The sequence below is a fragment of the Stegodyphus dumicola genome, chromosome 4 (assembly GCF_044657685.1).
Source record: "Stegodyphus dumicola isolate Sdum_Otavi_A_Nest chromosome 4, ASM4465768v1".
Taxonomy (NCBI): Eukaryota; Metazoa; Arthropoda; class Arachnida; order Araneae; family Eresidae; genus Stegodyphus; species Stegodyphus dumicola.
Window position 1 is genome coordinate 247,261,295 of NC_140771.1, and position 16,638 is coordinate 247,277,932.

The 16,638-nt window shown below is 33.5% G+C and overlaps 1 protein-coding gene across 1 annotated transcript in view; it reads left to right on the top strand.

Moving 5' to 3' along the window:
* Positions 1 to 16,638, top strand: part of Nufip (nuclear FMR1 interacting protein 1) — a 49,420-nt gene that overhangs the window by 14,263 nt on the left and 18,519 nt on the right. The window contains exons 3-4 of the mRNA XM_035353885.2: positions 4,148 to 4,210; positions 10,554 to 10,636. Coding sequence (XP_035209776.1) covers positions 4,148 to 4,210; positions 10,554 to 10,636 — 146 coding nt within the window. The remainder of the gene's footprint in view (positions 1 to 4,147; positions 4,211 to 10,553; positions 10,637 to 16,638) is intronic.

Consider the following 16,638-nt stretch of genomic DNA (forward strand, 5'->3'; position numbering starts at 1 on the left):
CACCAGGCGTGTTATTTGGAGTTTTATTATTATTTCGTTCATTTTCTTCAACATGTACATGTGTGCTAAAAAATTAGGGTGTAAGGTATTTATTAATTAACCAGTTATTTTATGTTCCACATCTATACTGTCACTTCTCTTCTTCTGTTTTCCTGTCTGAATGCAAATTATCTCCTATATATTTAAGTGAGGGTTTGAGATTGTTTTAATCAGAGGGTGTTCTGCCTGCTGAAAGCCACATTGCTACTTACTCTACGTTAAGCATTCCTGTCTACGATTCTTGCAGATAGTGCTATCACACCAATGTAGGTTAAGATTCAACTTGCATATTTAAATATCTATGCCATAGCCTTTGGCTAATAAACACTTGGATTTAATTTAAATTTAATTTAAAATTCTACTTTTTGAGTTCAGGCCATAAATGCTGGTGATTTGAAAGCACCAGGATTCCCTTCTGTTAAACTTACTTAGTTTTAAATTAAAGGATCTTTTACATCCTTCTTAGATTTCTGTTTTCTTATCTAGACATAGCAATAAGTTGCTTCTGTCTAAGTAGAGTCTTGACTTAGTGTATGTTACCAAAACGCAAGAGACTCGACAAGGCTTTAACAAGTTGATGAAGGTGGTGACGTTTTTTACTTTCATTTAACAAGTTGATGAAGGTGGTGACGTTTTTTACTTTCATTTAACAAGTTGATGAAGGCAGTGACTTCACCAGGTACAAGTTTCTTAATCACATTGTTATTAATGACTAGATGTCGGTTTATCACCGCACACCAGAATCCAAGCAATAGTCAATGCAGTGTCCCACATGAATTCCCCCAATGCCAAGAAATTCAAAACTTTTTTTTTTTTTTAATCTTCTGTTTTCTGGGACAAGGCATTCTACTGATTGGCTTTATACCTCCTGACACTATAATTAACCTTTTGAAGACGGGATGGCCATTATAGTGGCCATAGAGTCCTCTCTTTGAAAAGACGGGGTTGTCCACTTTAGTGGCCATGTCTTTGTCCCCCATTTTCCAGGCTGAAAAGTGGGATGAAATGTCAAATTTGACATCCCTAGGGTTTTAACCACTTATCTCTTTCAAAGGTCTTCCTTTTGCGACACAGATGGACCCCTCTGAGAATCCATTAAACTACACACAAGAATCTTTGTTGCAAATAGGAGGTGATTTCTTAAAGGGAGGAAAGCATTCGGTTCAAGATTCCCCGTCCTTTGGTAGCTTTTACTGCTACCAAAGCCCCGGCCTCAAAAGGTTAATGCTGATATATATATTGCTGGGCTTTGATACATTTCGGATGGGCTGTTCAAAACAAACCTAGGAGCACACTAACGAGCAGAGTCTGCGTGCTTCATGAGAGTACTCATCCTCAAACAAAAGCACTTCTCGGAAGTTCCAAGTGGGAAGTTTTAGACTATTTGCCATACAGCCGGAACTTTCCACCCAGTGACTTCCATGTATTTTTTTACCTGAAGAAACATCTTGCAGGGCAAAACTTCCATGACCATGTTGAAATCAAACTCAGGTTAAAATATGGTTTCTGGAGCAGGTGGTAAACTTCTATGATATTAAAAACTACATCAACTTAACAAATGCTTGACAGTGGTAGCAGCTATGTGGAAAAATAAAACATGTTGTAGTAAATAACTTGTAATGGGAGTTGCATCAGTTAAAAGATTTTTGAATGAATATGAGGCCTTACTTTTCAAAAATGCTTTGTATTTCCTCACTAATACAAACTTATCTTCAAATATTATCCAATCTCCCAGTCAATATTCTGCAGTCGTGATCCTCTGCTCTTTCTGTAATTATATTTTGATTTTCTTTTATAAACTCGTTATGAACAAAACTTGCACATGCAGGCCTAGTTTCATCTTCAGTAATTTCTATACTTCTTTGAAATTAGCATACTGCCTGAATGTTTGTGCATGACATAAACGATGATTCTTTCAATTCATCTGTTTGAATAGGGCTTTTTCCTAGTTTAAAATAAAACTTCACATTTCTTTTTGTTACGTGCTGATTACATAACAATGTTCTTTCTCTGACTAAAATAGTGTAGTATTTCTTATCATGTTTGATAGACAGCATTAAATATTGACATTTAGGTTATAAATGAAAAATGGCAGGAAGTACTTGATGCTGTAGTAAATCTTAGTAAAAGAAAATAGTAGAATTTATCTTTCCCCCTTAATTTGGTTCAACTATGTATGAATAATTTGCAAGTAAAATTTTTTATATTAAAATTCTGTTCCTTTTAAGTTAGTTCATCAAATTGTTTTCTTTTTAACCTGTTAGTCTTCTGGTCAAATGTGTTTTTCTGGCAGAGGAATTTCATCAAGGTGGAAATAAGTTGAGGCTTTAGCTCTAGTGTAGAATTGGGTGCCCCTTCAATTAGAGACAATTTTGTTTTTTAATTTTGGCCATGAAACCTCACTTCTGGTTACCATGATAGTTTTAACTTAGTTTTAGCTTCCTGATTTTATTTAAATGAAAATAGATTGATGTGTACATAGACAAATTTAAGGCAGTGTGCAATGCCTAGTTTGTGCAATTCTAGGATTTTTTTTTTTTTTTTTTTTTTTTTTTTTTTAAGTGAAAACAGATCAATGTGTACATGGACACAGAGTTTGTACAATCTTTGATTTCTTATTTTGGTTTTGCGTAGCGGCCATCTTGAAATTATGCCTTCCTGGCTCTGATCTTGGCGTCAAAAAAGAATCTCCAAAAAGCAAGGGGCACCCAATTGTAAACTTTTACCGAGGCTTTTTCCAGAATAAAGGTTCAAGAGATTGTCGATTGATAAGAGGATTGTTCATGTATAAGTTAGCAACTTCATCATCTGTAGTTAACAACATTTTGGAGCATGCCCTGTAGTTCTGTCACTTGTGCATAAAATTCAGTGCAATCTTTATTTTTTTAATTCACTGCCTCTCGAGGATGTCTGCTGTCATATTTTGACAAAGCTGCATAAATTTCTAAAAAATCCCAGAATTGGAAATTGACTCCTAGTCCTTCACCAGCTGCAAGAAGCAGTAATGTCAGGCTGATAATATGCAACAATATGTGATTCACTTTATGTGTAAGAACCATCTTGGGTGACAAGTTCTCAAGCATACTAGAAATTCCCTCCAATTAGACCTTCCTGTCTAACTATGATGGCATAAACGGGAAATCTGGATATTACTAAAATACACATACTCGAATTATGTGGCTGAGATCTTTCTCATTTTTCCACCATAAAATGAGTCTTGCTACTTAACTGTTAAACTGTAAAATTCCACATGTTCTAAAAATTTTATTTTATCAGTAAATTCGTGTATTGGACTGTTGAACTACCATTTTATTATAAAGTTTTTTTGGTCTAGGTTTTTTAGGTATAAAGTTTCATTCATTCAAAATTAGCTTAAATATGTCATTGTGATAAGTGTTAAAATTATAGTAGCATTTGCATTTGCATTAGCAAAAGTTTTGATATTTTGGTCTGAGCCACAGACACTGATAAAAAGATAATAAATACTGCATATACTTGCCCAAATCCAAGCAAAGGTAATTTGAGCAAAATTTAAAATTTTCTTTTATTAGTATTAATTTATAAATTTATTTTAATGATCATTTGCTCTGAAAAATGCACTGTTACCATAGAAGAACACAAGATAGTTCCATAATTTAAAAATATAAAATAAAATAAAAGTTTTCAAGTTTCTAAAGCATGCAACTTTTATTAAATCTAATGTGTCTTAAAAAAAAAAAAAAAAAGATTGAAATCTTTGGCATTTAACTTAATGAACAAATTTTTATAATTGAATATTTTGATGTATGGGGAAGAGTTTAGATTTTATAGTTTTAAAACAGTTCCACTGGAAATATTGAAATTGTTCTCATAAAATTTTGTAGTTAAATGATATTCAGGATCAGTAGTTAAGGCTTATAAGTTAATTGCTTATGAGTTTTGTTTCAGGTTTGTTGTATGTCTAGATGTTAGTGGTAGATTAATATGTGATTTCTGAATTTTTTCCAAAGTATTTTCAATTTACATTTTCTAGTTTATCGTAATTTGAAGGTATTATGTATTTATGCTTATATTATTAAAATTATGTTTTTTTTTTTTTTTCATAACTCTTTTTACTGTTTTTTTTTAGTGTGATTTTGCTGGTTGCTGTTTTGAAGCCCATCCTAAAATTGTTGCTTTGCATAAGAAAATGGTAATATTTGACTTTCTTAATTTTAAAAGTATTGCAATTTCAGGTAGTGCATTTTTTTTTTTCCCCCTAATGCATAGGTCTTAGTGGCTTGTTCCTCATATGTAAGAAAGCAGTCAAAATATGTAAAGGGTTCCAGGTTCTAAATGCATAATAGTTCAAAACACAAAAAGAACACATAAAGACCAGTCTTTACAAATTCCCCAAACTCTTTAACTAAATCAGTGACTGCACCCTTATCATACTGGCTCCCTGTATCTCAAAAATATGTAAATGCTAGTCTCCTTAAAATCTAGAAACCAGCTGTGCCTTTAAACACTTAGCCTTCTTCGCTGGTTCCTGCCTTTTTTAATAAAAAAAAAATTGCATCAAATTTTCCATTTTGCATTTATTGTCTTTGATGGAGCCTTCAGAGGCTGGTCGCACATTTTTTAGATGAATTTACTTTGCTATAACAAAAATTGTCTGCTTGGAAAAGGTTTTTAACTTCAACTATTATTTTTGAAAGTATAAATTGTTTTCTGCTACTTCACAGTTTTATTTTCATGTAAAATGGAACATTTAATGAAGCCGTGGATGGAAGGCTATGTTTGTGCCCTCTCCGAAAAAAATTATTCATACCTAGTTAATAAAAAAATGCTGTGAAAGCCATGGTTTTTCAATATCTAAACATGTATGATAGGTAATATTATCAACAAGAAAGGAAAAATGTCAGAGTTTGGCTTCAAGTGGAAAAATTTTTCAAAATGCATATCCAAGAAAAAAATGAAATCTTTTGAATTTTGCAAAGGTAAAATCTTTAATGTTAAAAGAAAATCCACCAAGTCAAAGAACAGTTGCAAAATCATTAAAATACTCTGTCGACTATAAGTGATTAATGCTGAATGAACTCTTATAAAGGCGAAAAAACATTATCATTTCTCTGCAACATAGCACCTAAAGCAGAACATGCTTCAGAATTCTTTATGAGAAACATTTATCCAGACAAAAGTGGAAAAATTTTGTCCTAATAGAGGAATCTTTTGTGTGTTTAAATGACTGTAATACAAAAAGATCTGTTTATTATCATCAAAATGGAGAAAAAATCTTAAAACATGGTTCAAAGAATCTAAAGAAAATTTTCCAAAGGGATATATGCTGGTTTTTCCTATAATGGGGGGGGGAAGGAACAGTGGAGAAAAGTATTAAAATCAACTGTACTATCAGGAACATATTTTATACCCACTTTTCAAACATGAAATATCTTCTCTTTATCCATAGTGCTATCAATCAGTAGAACTGCATCAAGACAAAGCAAACAGCCACAGATCAAATTTCATGGGGAAAATAGAACAAGAAACGTGTATCAAGACAATACCCGTCACTCATATCCCTACTAAATCTCCTCATGTATCACCCATGGATTTTTGCACTTTTGGACTTTTAAAAAGTGGATTGTCCAAATGTCGACCTACAACCCTTCTTGGACTGTAGAAAGCTGTTCAAAAGGAATGGGATAAAATACCTCTTCCGATGCTGGAAAAGGCTTTATTTTTGGAAATTAAGATGTAGAAAGATAGTAAAGAATAAAGGTTTTCAAATAGGGCATTTAAAACACAAAAATTTTAGGTAAAATATTTCTGTAAATATGATGAAAATTGTGTAAAAAGTGTACTTGCAGGCTCTGTATTGCTACATTCACATCAAAAGCAATTTCTCTGCATGCTGTACTGTCTCTGATCCTTGTTTGGTAATAAATGTCTCTACCAGTTGCCAATTGACTAGCAGGATTTATATAAAGACTGCTGTAGAAATAAGAATGTGGTGTACTTTTGAATGCAATTACCAAACAGTACTTGCAGGAAATCAGAATACCTATTTAATTGATCAAAATGATTTTAATTGATTTTTTTATGTCGAAAATATATTTCTTTGCCAAAAGGGTCAAATAAGTTGTTGGTGTTTTGGTGGATATTAGTTGTACTGAGTGTTGATCAATTTCATGACAGTTTGATTGTAAGAAACTGGAGTTTCTTTTGCTCATAACTTTTTTTTTTCCTTTATTATTAATTGTATTTCCACAACACAAATAAGTGAGCACTTTTGCTTATTTTAGCATATTCTGAAGAATAGAAGTGTGGTCAAGAACTATAATTAAGTTTGGATTTATAAATGTTGTACAAATACATTCAAGTTAATATTTAGAAATAAGTTTAAGCAAATCATTTGTAATCCGTGTTCTTACTGCATAAAATCTGTGTCTGTCTTATAACTATGAGTTCGTTTGAAAAGTGCATTTCCTTATTTCTTTTGAAAATGAATCATCCACCTGTTTCAAAAAGGTCATCTAAACTCCCTTTCTTTTATTCAGATATTTTACATTTTAACACATTATTTATGCTGTAAATATACATTATTGCAAATACATTATGTGAAAAATTATAGTTTTAAATTTAGTTCAGTTTTAAATCTGTATTGGTATACTTTTTTTATCTTCTATCAACCTATATATATAGGTAAGGGAGGTAATGTTTTCAGTGAATAAGCAGAAATGTTAAGGTGTTCACAACTTGTTTTACTGTTTTTACAATGTCTGTCTGTCTATGTTTGACAGTTTTTTTCAGCCTCAATAACTTGCACCAAACGATCAAACATTTTTGTTTTCTGTGTTTAAGCTTTTTGCATTCATGTAAAGAGTTGATTATATTTTGGGTAAAATTGGACAACAGGAATTGGTACTTTACTTGAAGCCCATACCAGTTTTTAATGAAAAAAAATATTAAAATATAATCCAAAACTTTTCAGTTTTAGTATTTAAGACTTTTATATTAGTGGGAACAGCATATTAGATTTTGGTTAAAACTGATAAAGTGGACTTATACTTTACTAGGAGCCCTGAAGAAATTTTTGTGAAAAAGTATGTTATCATGTAATTCAAAACTTTTCAACTTTGGCATTTAAAACTTGTATACGTATATATAATGCATATAAAATGGTGATTGAGAAGAGGACATTAGATTTTTGAATATATGTGATAAACTGTAAATGGTACTTTACTTGCAATCTTAACAAATTTCTATGGACAGATTTAGAATCACTATAGTAAGAGTTCATTCTAAAATAATGCAGCATACATTAAAGCTATTTCTGTTATATCTGTTATTATTTGGATCAAGCTATTGAAGAAAATAATTTTTATAACAGCCTTTCATTTGCAGAATTTCAAAACTCTTGTACTGTAGACTTTCAAAATATGCACTAGTTATTCTCTTGCAAGGCCTGGTAGCACATTGCGCAGCAGTATGACAGGTCCAGAGTTCGATCCCCAGGCTGGGCTTTCATCCCTTGAATGATGTGATAAAATGAGTACCAAGTTTTGTTGGGGATTAAACACTGGGTGTCCTGCAACAAGCTGACCACTTGTCTAGAGCATATGCTCATGCACCCCAGAGCCTATGGTCAGAAAAGCAGATATCGGGACACTGCAGGTCATAGCCTTTTTTACCAGGCACAAAAGTAAATGCAAATTCGAAAACACCTGTTGCTTTACTCCTTACTGATCCCAGAACGCAGTGTCATTATTCAGCTGTAATTTCAAAAACTAATGAGCATTGCTAATTCAAAAGTCAAACAACAAAAATCAACGTTATATTTTCAAAATTATCACAGGACTAGTTTCGATGGTTTTACCGAACCACCATCCTCAGCTGGGAGGGGGGAATTCCCACCTGATGCAATCTCTGGGGATCTTAAATTCTGCTGCCTAGTGCCTTTCTAAATTCTGCTTTCAGTGCCTGCTCTAAAATCTAAAAGTTTTGTCATTTTTAGATTTTGTTGCTTGGTGTGTCACTAAATTCTAAAACTTCTGCCACACCAGCTCTGTAACCAACCTTTACCACACATATTTCATATTTCTTCTGAATGTTCATCTGAATAATGAAATAAAATTAGCAGCTTTTTACATTTTAAATGCATTTTGTTTTTTTAGAATAATATAAATCTTTAAATCCCAAAATTCTAAAATGAAAACGAAATGTGTTGAAGAAAGAAACGGAATACATAAAGAGAAAGAAAATTATTCTTTAAAGATACTTACAGTTACTATTATGTAAATTACCCAGTTGTTTATAATTTCGGCCTTTACTATAATTTCTCATTTCGATTTCCTGACCAGATTGCAATCACGTAGACAGTTTTTAAATTGAGGTTTTTGGAGTGTAAGACAGAGTGTGTTTCTGACCTCCGCTTGTTTGCTGCATTAGTTTCTGCCATCTCTGATCATTTGTAATTATTCGTCTTTGGATTATCACTGCTGACATTTGAATTTGCTATGAAGATAGAGTTCCTGAGCCTGCATAAATTAAAATTATATTGTATAGTCTTTGACCAGGAGTCCACAGAGTATAGTTTGAATTTGACTTTTCTCGTTGAATTACATTACCACGAGCTGTAATTGATTTTGTTAGCATAAGAACATGCTTTTTTTCAGCTTTTGCAGCTGAGGATGATGGTTCGGTAAAACCATCGAAACTAGTCCTGTGAAAATTTGAAAATATAACGCTGAATTTTGTTGTTTGACTTTTAAAGTAATATTTGTTTGGCGTGTTATTATATCTTAATAAGAACATGTGTTTATGGTCTGAGTTCTTTTGAAGTAAAAGGCTTATTTAAACCTTTGTCTACTTTTGTAGTTACTTTCAGACGTAGCAATAATTTGTTTCACGTCTGTGTGGGGATTTTGGAATATTTAATTTTTACCATATCAAATACAGCATCATAGGTGCATTCTGAGGAGGTTGACAACTTAGGAGATAAAGCATACAGAGACTAGTGAGAACATCGGTTTGCGTATTGAGATAAATTTCTAATTGTTATAAAAGATGCTTAAAGAGAAGCAAATTGATGTAAATTAGCCAAAATATCTGGGAAGGCTTCAAATTACGTGGATGCATAAATGTTTTGTAGATTTTAATGTGTAATTATCCTGATATCGTTTAAGAATCAATGTCGTAAATTACATGTATTTTAAACTGTGAAATTTTATTAGATTGTGATTTTAATAGGGCTTTTTTAACAAATATTGTTAAAAAATAAATAAAATCTAATAGTGACCATGTAAATCCATAAGGACTAAGATTATCTAACTAGCTAATGTAATTAAATTATTTATTACTAACTGCTTACCTTAAAAAATTATCTCTGCATATTAAAAGGTGTTCATTTCATTTATCCTTAGCGTGGTCACAAGATAAAACTCAAAAATGTAAAATTCCTGTAAAACTTATTCTTCGCATTTAGTGAGACTTGAAATAATACAAAACCAACTTAATCACGCTTTGGCTTGTTGGAACCTTATTGTACTGGGTTACAACCCCTGGAACTCTACACAAAGCTACAACATTAACTGCATCAGACAAAGCCCCGGCTAGCTTTCAAAACTTGCCAACCATGCCTAGATTAGGCCTTTCAGGTTTGCTCTGATCAGGAGGTCTCTCTCTAGGCAAACACCAGAGGTGACAACAGCCAGTCTTTTGTTATGAAACATGCTGATTATGATTTTTACTTCTCATTTTAACCTATGCCGCTTGACATAAAATCTACCTGCTATTATTCAAACCTCTAGACTGAGCAAGAACGTGAGACACAAAAAAATCAACATAAAGCCAACTGTTAGTAAAACGTAAATAAAATGTCACTTATTTTCTTTCAAATATGTTCAACTATTATAAGTGTAAAATATTTAACGTTACTTGATAAATTTCATAAAGTTTATTTTATTCTCAAACTTATTGAAAATTATGTTAATTATGTTTAATAATAATGCATCCTACATGCAGATTAACTTTATTTTTAGGATGATATTATGAAAGTGAAGTTCAGGCATAGATAATATTTTTAATTGAATTTATTCAGTTCCCATTTGCTGACAAATTGTTTTCATTAATGGTCCTTAAAAGTATTTAATTTCTGTGTGCAGAAATGTGTACGAACCCTGTGTATACTTACTGACTTGATCATCAAACTGTTCAGTAAGTATCTAGCTATTACGCACTGTATGGGCTCTCCCATCTTTCCAATTTTGAACATTTATCTGCTTGCAACAGATTTCTTTTCTGAAGATTATAAGTGCCTGTTGAAGAAAAGTGGGAATAACTCTTCCCAATAATAATCCCAGGGAACCAAAGAATTATAAGCCACACCATAAACAGACTTTTTACAAATCTTTCTTTTCATTATAATTATGCCATTGATTTTAATTTCCACATTATATGCTTTCATTTTTTGATGATTTTCTTCCTTGATTCACATATAAATTTATGTGTACTCATGTAAATTTTTAATAGTTTAAACTAAATTTGTATTTCAGCAACATGACACTGGTTATGCAGATGTTATTAACAAACTGCAAGATTCTGAAGAAATTAAAAAATGGAGAGAGGAAAGACGGAAGTAAGAACTTTTTGTAAATTGTCTCCATTTCCGAATGCACTAAAAGCCTTTTTTGGGGAGAGGAACAAATTTTTAATGATGCATGAGAAATACACATTGAAAGTTTTTTCATCAGTTTCATATTTTATTTTATTCATTAAGTTTACCTCTTTAATTCACATTCAGTATTTGATATCATAAATTCCATTATTGCATTCATTATTTATTTTAATGTAGTTATTTTATATGAGGGTTGGAACTTTAATAGTGGCAACTACTTATTTACATGGAATACAAAAGTGATTCATGTCACCATGTTTTACAGTCCTTCAATATAGTCGCCAGCATTGTGTACAACCCGTTTCCAATGATGTGGAAGTCGCAGAATACCTCTAGCAGCGCCTGTTTTGTTGATAGTTCGAATGGACTGGTCTACTGCCGTAAGAATCTCAGGAACAGTTTGGAAGCGAGTGCCACGAAGTGGTTCCTTCATCTTAGGAATTAAGTCTTAGATCTGGGGAGTATGGTGGATGGCAAAGCACTTCCCAGCCCCATCACTTGAACAAATCAGTCATAGCTTGCGCTGCATGCGGCCGAGCATTGTCATGCAAAATGAGAGGAGCGTTCTGCAGAAAGTGTCGCCGTTTTTTTCTCAAAGCTGATTGGAGATTGTGCTCCAAAAATGAGCAGTAATACTGCGCAGTTACGGTCTTTAGTGGGGGAACGGTATGCGTTAGGATGACACCATCACAGTCGTACACGAGAATCACCATAACTTTCACATTGCTAGGGTTCTGACAAAATTTCGAACGTTGTGGTAACCCGTGATGACGCCATTCGTTTGATTGGCGTTTCAGTTCTGGCTGGTCCGATCGGGCCCAAGTCTCATCCAGCGTAATGAATGATACAGCGTAAAAAAGCATCTCCTTCGCGCTCATAGCGCTCCAGGTGGGTTCGGGCAGCATCGTATCGTAGCCATTTCTGCATTTCCGTCAATTGATGTAGAACCCATCGTGAAGCAATTTTTCTCATAGACAGGCGTTCCTTCAGAATGTACAGCACATTCGTATGCGCTAATCCTGTTTGTCCGGCTAGCTGACGAATCGTTTGGCGGCGATCACTGTTTATTAGTGTGGCAACAGCTTGCACGTCTGCATCGCTGACACTCGGACGACCTAGCCGCAGCATGTCTGCCACGTTTTGGCGTCCTTCATTGAATGCTTTCACCCATCTTGCTACGGTTCTGTAAGGCAATGCAGATTCCCCGCAAGCCTCTTGAAGCCCTTGATGACACTGTCATGCCGTACGACCTCTGGCACATTCAGTTTTTATCCAACATCGTAGTTCTTGTTTTGAAAACATCCTGACAACACTTACTTTAGACCGCGAGCTAATACAAGGATCCATTTTTCGCGTCACTCCGCATGCGCGTGACGTAGGCAGGACGAGTCTTTTTGCTGAGAGGTAAGGTAGGTATGTAGTTCACGTGTGGTATACGCGATATTCTTTGGTTTTGTTGCGTAGCATTTTTTTCAGCTGTTTTGCCACTATTAAAGTTCTAACTCTCGTACAATACAAAATGTGACACTGAAAAGGAAAAACAAAATGTGCATGTATGCTCGTTATTAATGCATGTACTGAAAACTGGACATCCTCAAAGAGTATTTGAAGCATTAAAAAGATGTAAAGGTGCTATAATTAGCAATGTCATTAGTTTGTTTGTGCAGCTGAGGTTCTGTAAATAGTAGGTAGAATGCACAAGGCTATCAGCAACATAGGATTTGACTTGCATAGATATTTCAGGGAAGTATGTTGTATAATGTGCAATTTATATATATATATATAGCAGCTCCAGAAGAAAAAAGACTTTTCAACACTTCAGGTCCTGAAGAAAGATATCCCTTAAGAAGTTTCAAGGAAAAAGAAAAGTTCTGCAGACACCAGAATTGATAGTTATTTAAAAATGATGTGTCAGACTAAGGTTTCTTTTATTGCCTAATTTTAAATTGTTGAGTTAAGTTGAAACTAAGCTGTTTGGCGACTTAATCCCTCACTTGGTAGTATTTCTCTTTCACTTGGCACTTATCAGAATCTAATTTGACATTATTTGCTGAATTGATCTTTCATTTGATGTCTTTAATTAAAAAAAAATTCTATAATAGTTTAATCATATTATTAACGGAGTTGCTGATCATCACTTAACTGATGACAGTAAGTGATAGATTTTCCATCGTTTCATATCGGTGCCTTTTAATATGATCATGGTTGATATTATCATTTGGATGTTGTTATCAAATTGTAGAGTGTCAGCCATTAGCATACAAGAACATGGAAAATATGTTGCTTTTTAGATCAATAATTCGGTTTATATTATTAAAATATTGCAGAATGAATTTTTTGAACTGAAATAAAAGATCAAGTGTCCTAATTAGGTCAAAATAGTGCACAGAAATTGCTGAATGAGAGAGACTTGTAGCCAAGTAAGGGATCTAAGTAGCTTGATTTTAATTTAATGTAACCATCTGTGAGTTAACCTGTTTTTCAAGTTTTAAGAAGATCAAATCAAAATTAGCTAGTAACTAAATAAAATTGTAAGTAATCTTTCTATGTCACGCCAAAATGTCTACAAAATACCTGAAAAATTGAAGTTGCAGCATTAGTGACAGAAGATATTTGCCAGTCATTTTCTGAAACAAATCCAAGTACACTGTGTGTTAAACTTTATGAAGAACAAAATGATGAAATAAGTCCTATAAATGCCGAAATAAGGGATGCTCTACAAATATGAGTTATATTAATTTAGTTGAATTCAATATTTTGAAGGATATTTCTCTTATGGCTTCATAACATCATTCGAATAATGTTATCAAAATAGCCATGAACAAATGTTATCACATTAAACAGTACCTACTGCACTAACGAGCAGGACTCAGACAAATGATTAACATTATCTGAATGGAACATTAACTTCAATCACATTAAATTAAGCTGCTTCTACTGTATGTTTTTGTCACAAAGGTTAAACAAGTAATGTTTGAGAAAAGAAATTAGCGAACTTTATTGTTTACAGTGTATGACACATGAGCCAAGATATCTTATTCTTCCCTTCTCCCCCACCTTGAAATTTAAGGCTAATAACTGAATTCAGCCTACCTACAAGGAATTGTTTATCTTTATATTAGACTAGACTGAACTTATTTGTAGTTTATTAGTGAAAATAAAATCTATCCTTCGAATGCATTCTGTGTTGACTTTTATGTAAAATTTTGAGGTTTAATACAATTTTTATCTTAGGTGGAAATTAAAGTAACTTTTTTTTCCCCCATTCTGTTTTCTTGTGACCGTATGTTATTTGATTGACTGTCACCATTCTGAAAAAATCTTCAATACATTATTTGATAAATATCGGGTTTTAACGAAAGTCCTCCCCACACATACACTGCAAATATCGTCTGCGCAAACCATCTGCATTGGCATGTTTCATAATATTTTATCAAACAATTTTTGGCATTTGAAAAGAGAAACATGCTTTAGAACACTGCGTTGTGAAATTTGTAAAAATATATATCGTTATCATACAGTACAAGGTATCTGAAAACGCACTATCACGTTACCATCATTTACTTCCAGTTCTGTTGCAAAAAGTCAGCTACAGAATGTCACCAAATCATGTGTATAGCTTTAGGTACTAATGTTGTATCAGATTGTTGGTACCAAAAGTTCAAAAACAAGGAGTATGACATTCAAGAAGCGGAGCGCCCCTGGCTGGCCTACTGATGTTTATCAAGCCCGCATGCGATTACTAGTGGAAGGCAATTAGTATGCAACTACTCAAGAGATTGCTAAGGAGTTAGACGTTAGTGCCATGTCCATTAGTTGTCCTATGCAACCCATAAACTTAATGTACATATACAATCGCTGAGTGTCACATGAGCTGACTCGAGCAGGCATGTTCCAGCCTGCACTAATCTGCTCGAATGTCAATGCAAGAGACAAAATTTTGGACCGGATCATCACTTGTGATGAAAAGTGGATTTACTTCGACAACACGATTTGAAAAGGAGGTTGATCTGAGCCCATGGGCAGCATCTCAAATTGCAATTTTATTAACAAAATGATCACGCTTTGTATCTGGTGGGATTGCCATGGTATTATCTATTCATAAAGATTATCCGGAAAAAGATAAAACTTGAGACTGTAAAATGTACAGTGAGATGCTAGTCCGTGTTGATGCTGCTATAAAGGAAAATTCTTGAACTGAATTCCGACACAAAAAAGATAATGTTCCATCCAGCTATTGCAAGACCACATGCGTCTGCATTCACCGACTGGGCTCTGTACAGATGGATGGGATCTTTTGCCACACCTACCATAGAGACCCAATATTGCTCTTCTACCTTTTATCACATCTACAGCTATGTCTTGCTGGTGTTATCTTCTGTTCTGCACAGAACATCTGAAATGAGGTTGATCTTTTTTTGCACTCTCGGTCGACCAAATTTCTGGGCCCAAAGGCTTTGAAAAATTACCAAAACGTTGGCAGAAAACAATAGATTTGGTTGGTGATTATTACTTGCTCTAAAAGTACTACTTTCAATCCCCCCTAACTTTATTAAGAACATTTTTTTTGGTAGAAAACTTTTGTTACAACTAGATATATGTGTCGAGATGTTATAAGGAATTAACCTCCATAAATATGCGAGTCATGTGTATAAGCATAAATTTATGTGCATCTAAAGAATAGATGCATTATTTTCATTGATGCCATCATTACATCAGAAGGTATTGTAATCATAAAAAGTAAATCTTACGGAAAATAAAGATAGGTAAATAGTGTCTATTTCCATCTTCTTGGAGTCTTTTTATTTCTGACTAGTCCAAGAAAACTTTGTTCTATTCCAGTTTGGAATATTCTGTTCTAAAAATATTTGTTCATGAACAGCGTAACCATTCGAAAAGTTTGTGATGTCAATAAATGTACTTCAAAAGTCAAATTGGAAATTTAAAAAGAAGGGTATTAGGAATTTTATGGGTTTTATAATATGAAATTAAAATGCTGAAAATATTAAATGAAATAGTAACCAGGCATTTGATGTTTTATCGTGTGGCAAACTATTATAAGAACAGATAACTGATGTAGTAGCATCACATAGCATTTTCCACAAGACATCATGTTGTTAGAATAATGGTGAAATGGTTATTTTGCTATAAAATAATACATTTTAGTAAATAAAAACTAGATATTATGTTTTAAGTTCTAATCATTTGCAAATAGAGGAGTAATAAAGTATATTGGTACTTTGCTGATGTGTATTTTGCAATATACATGGTGTTTATAAAGTCTCGGACCTATTTTGATGTTTAATAACTCATAGAATAATGAAGATATAAACAAACTTATGGCATTTGTTGATGGAATAACTTATATATTTTCCTTTTCAGGTTTGAATATCTTTACTTTTGTAAATATCGTCTGCACATGTGGTTAATTTCAGATAATTTCATTTTCCAGTCTAAATATCTGTACTTTTCTAAATATCGTCTGCTTATTAATTGCTTCATCTTTCTGGCATTATTAATCACCATAATGTGCGCATATGGGGATCTGAAAACCCCCATGAATACCGTGAGGCGCAAAGGGATTTCCCAAAGGCTAATGTGTGGTGTGGATTAATGCACGACCGAGTCCATTGGGCCTTTCTTTTTTACAGAAAAGATGGTCTCATCAGTCGTATACTTAGACATGTTGGAAAACTTCGTATTTCCACAACTAGAAGAGCTTCAGCCACATGTCTTTTTGCAACAAGATAGTGCACTGTTTGGGGTACCATCGTTCGTAGTTCTTTGAATGAGCATTTTATAGGAAGATGGATTGGGCAAGGAGGTCCAATTCCTTGGCCACCCAGATCACCTGATATAATGCCACTGGACTTTTTCCTTTGAGGATTTGTAAAGGACAACGTTTACAGGAGGAGTGTGTCGAACATTGATGACCTAAAAGCCAGAATTACAACCGTAATAGC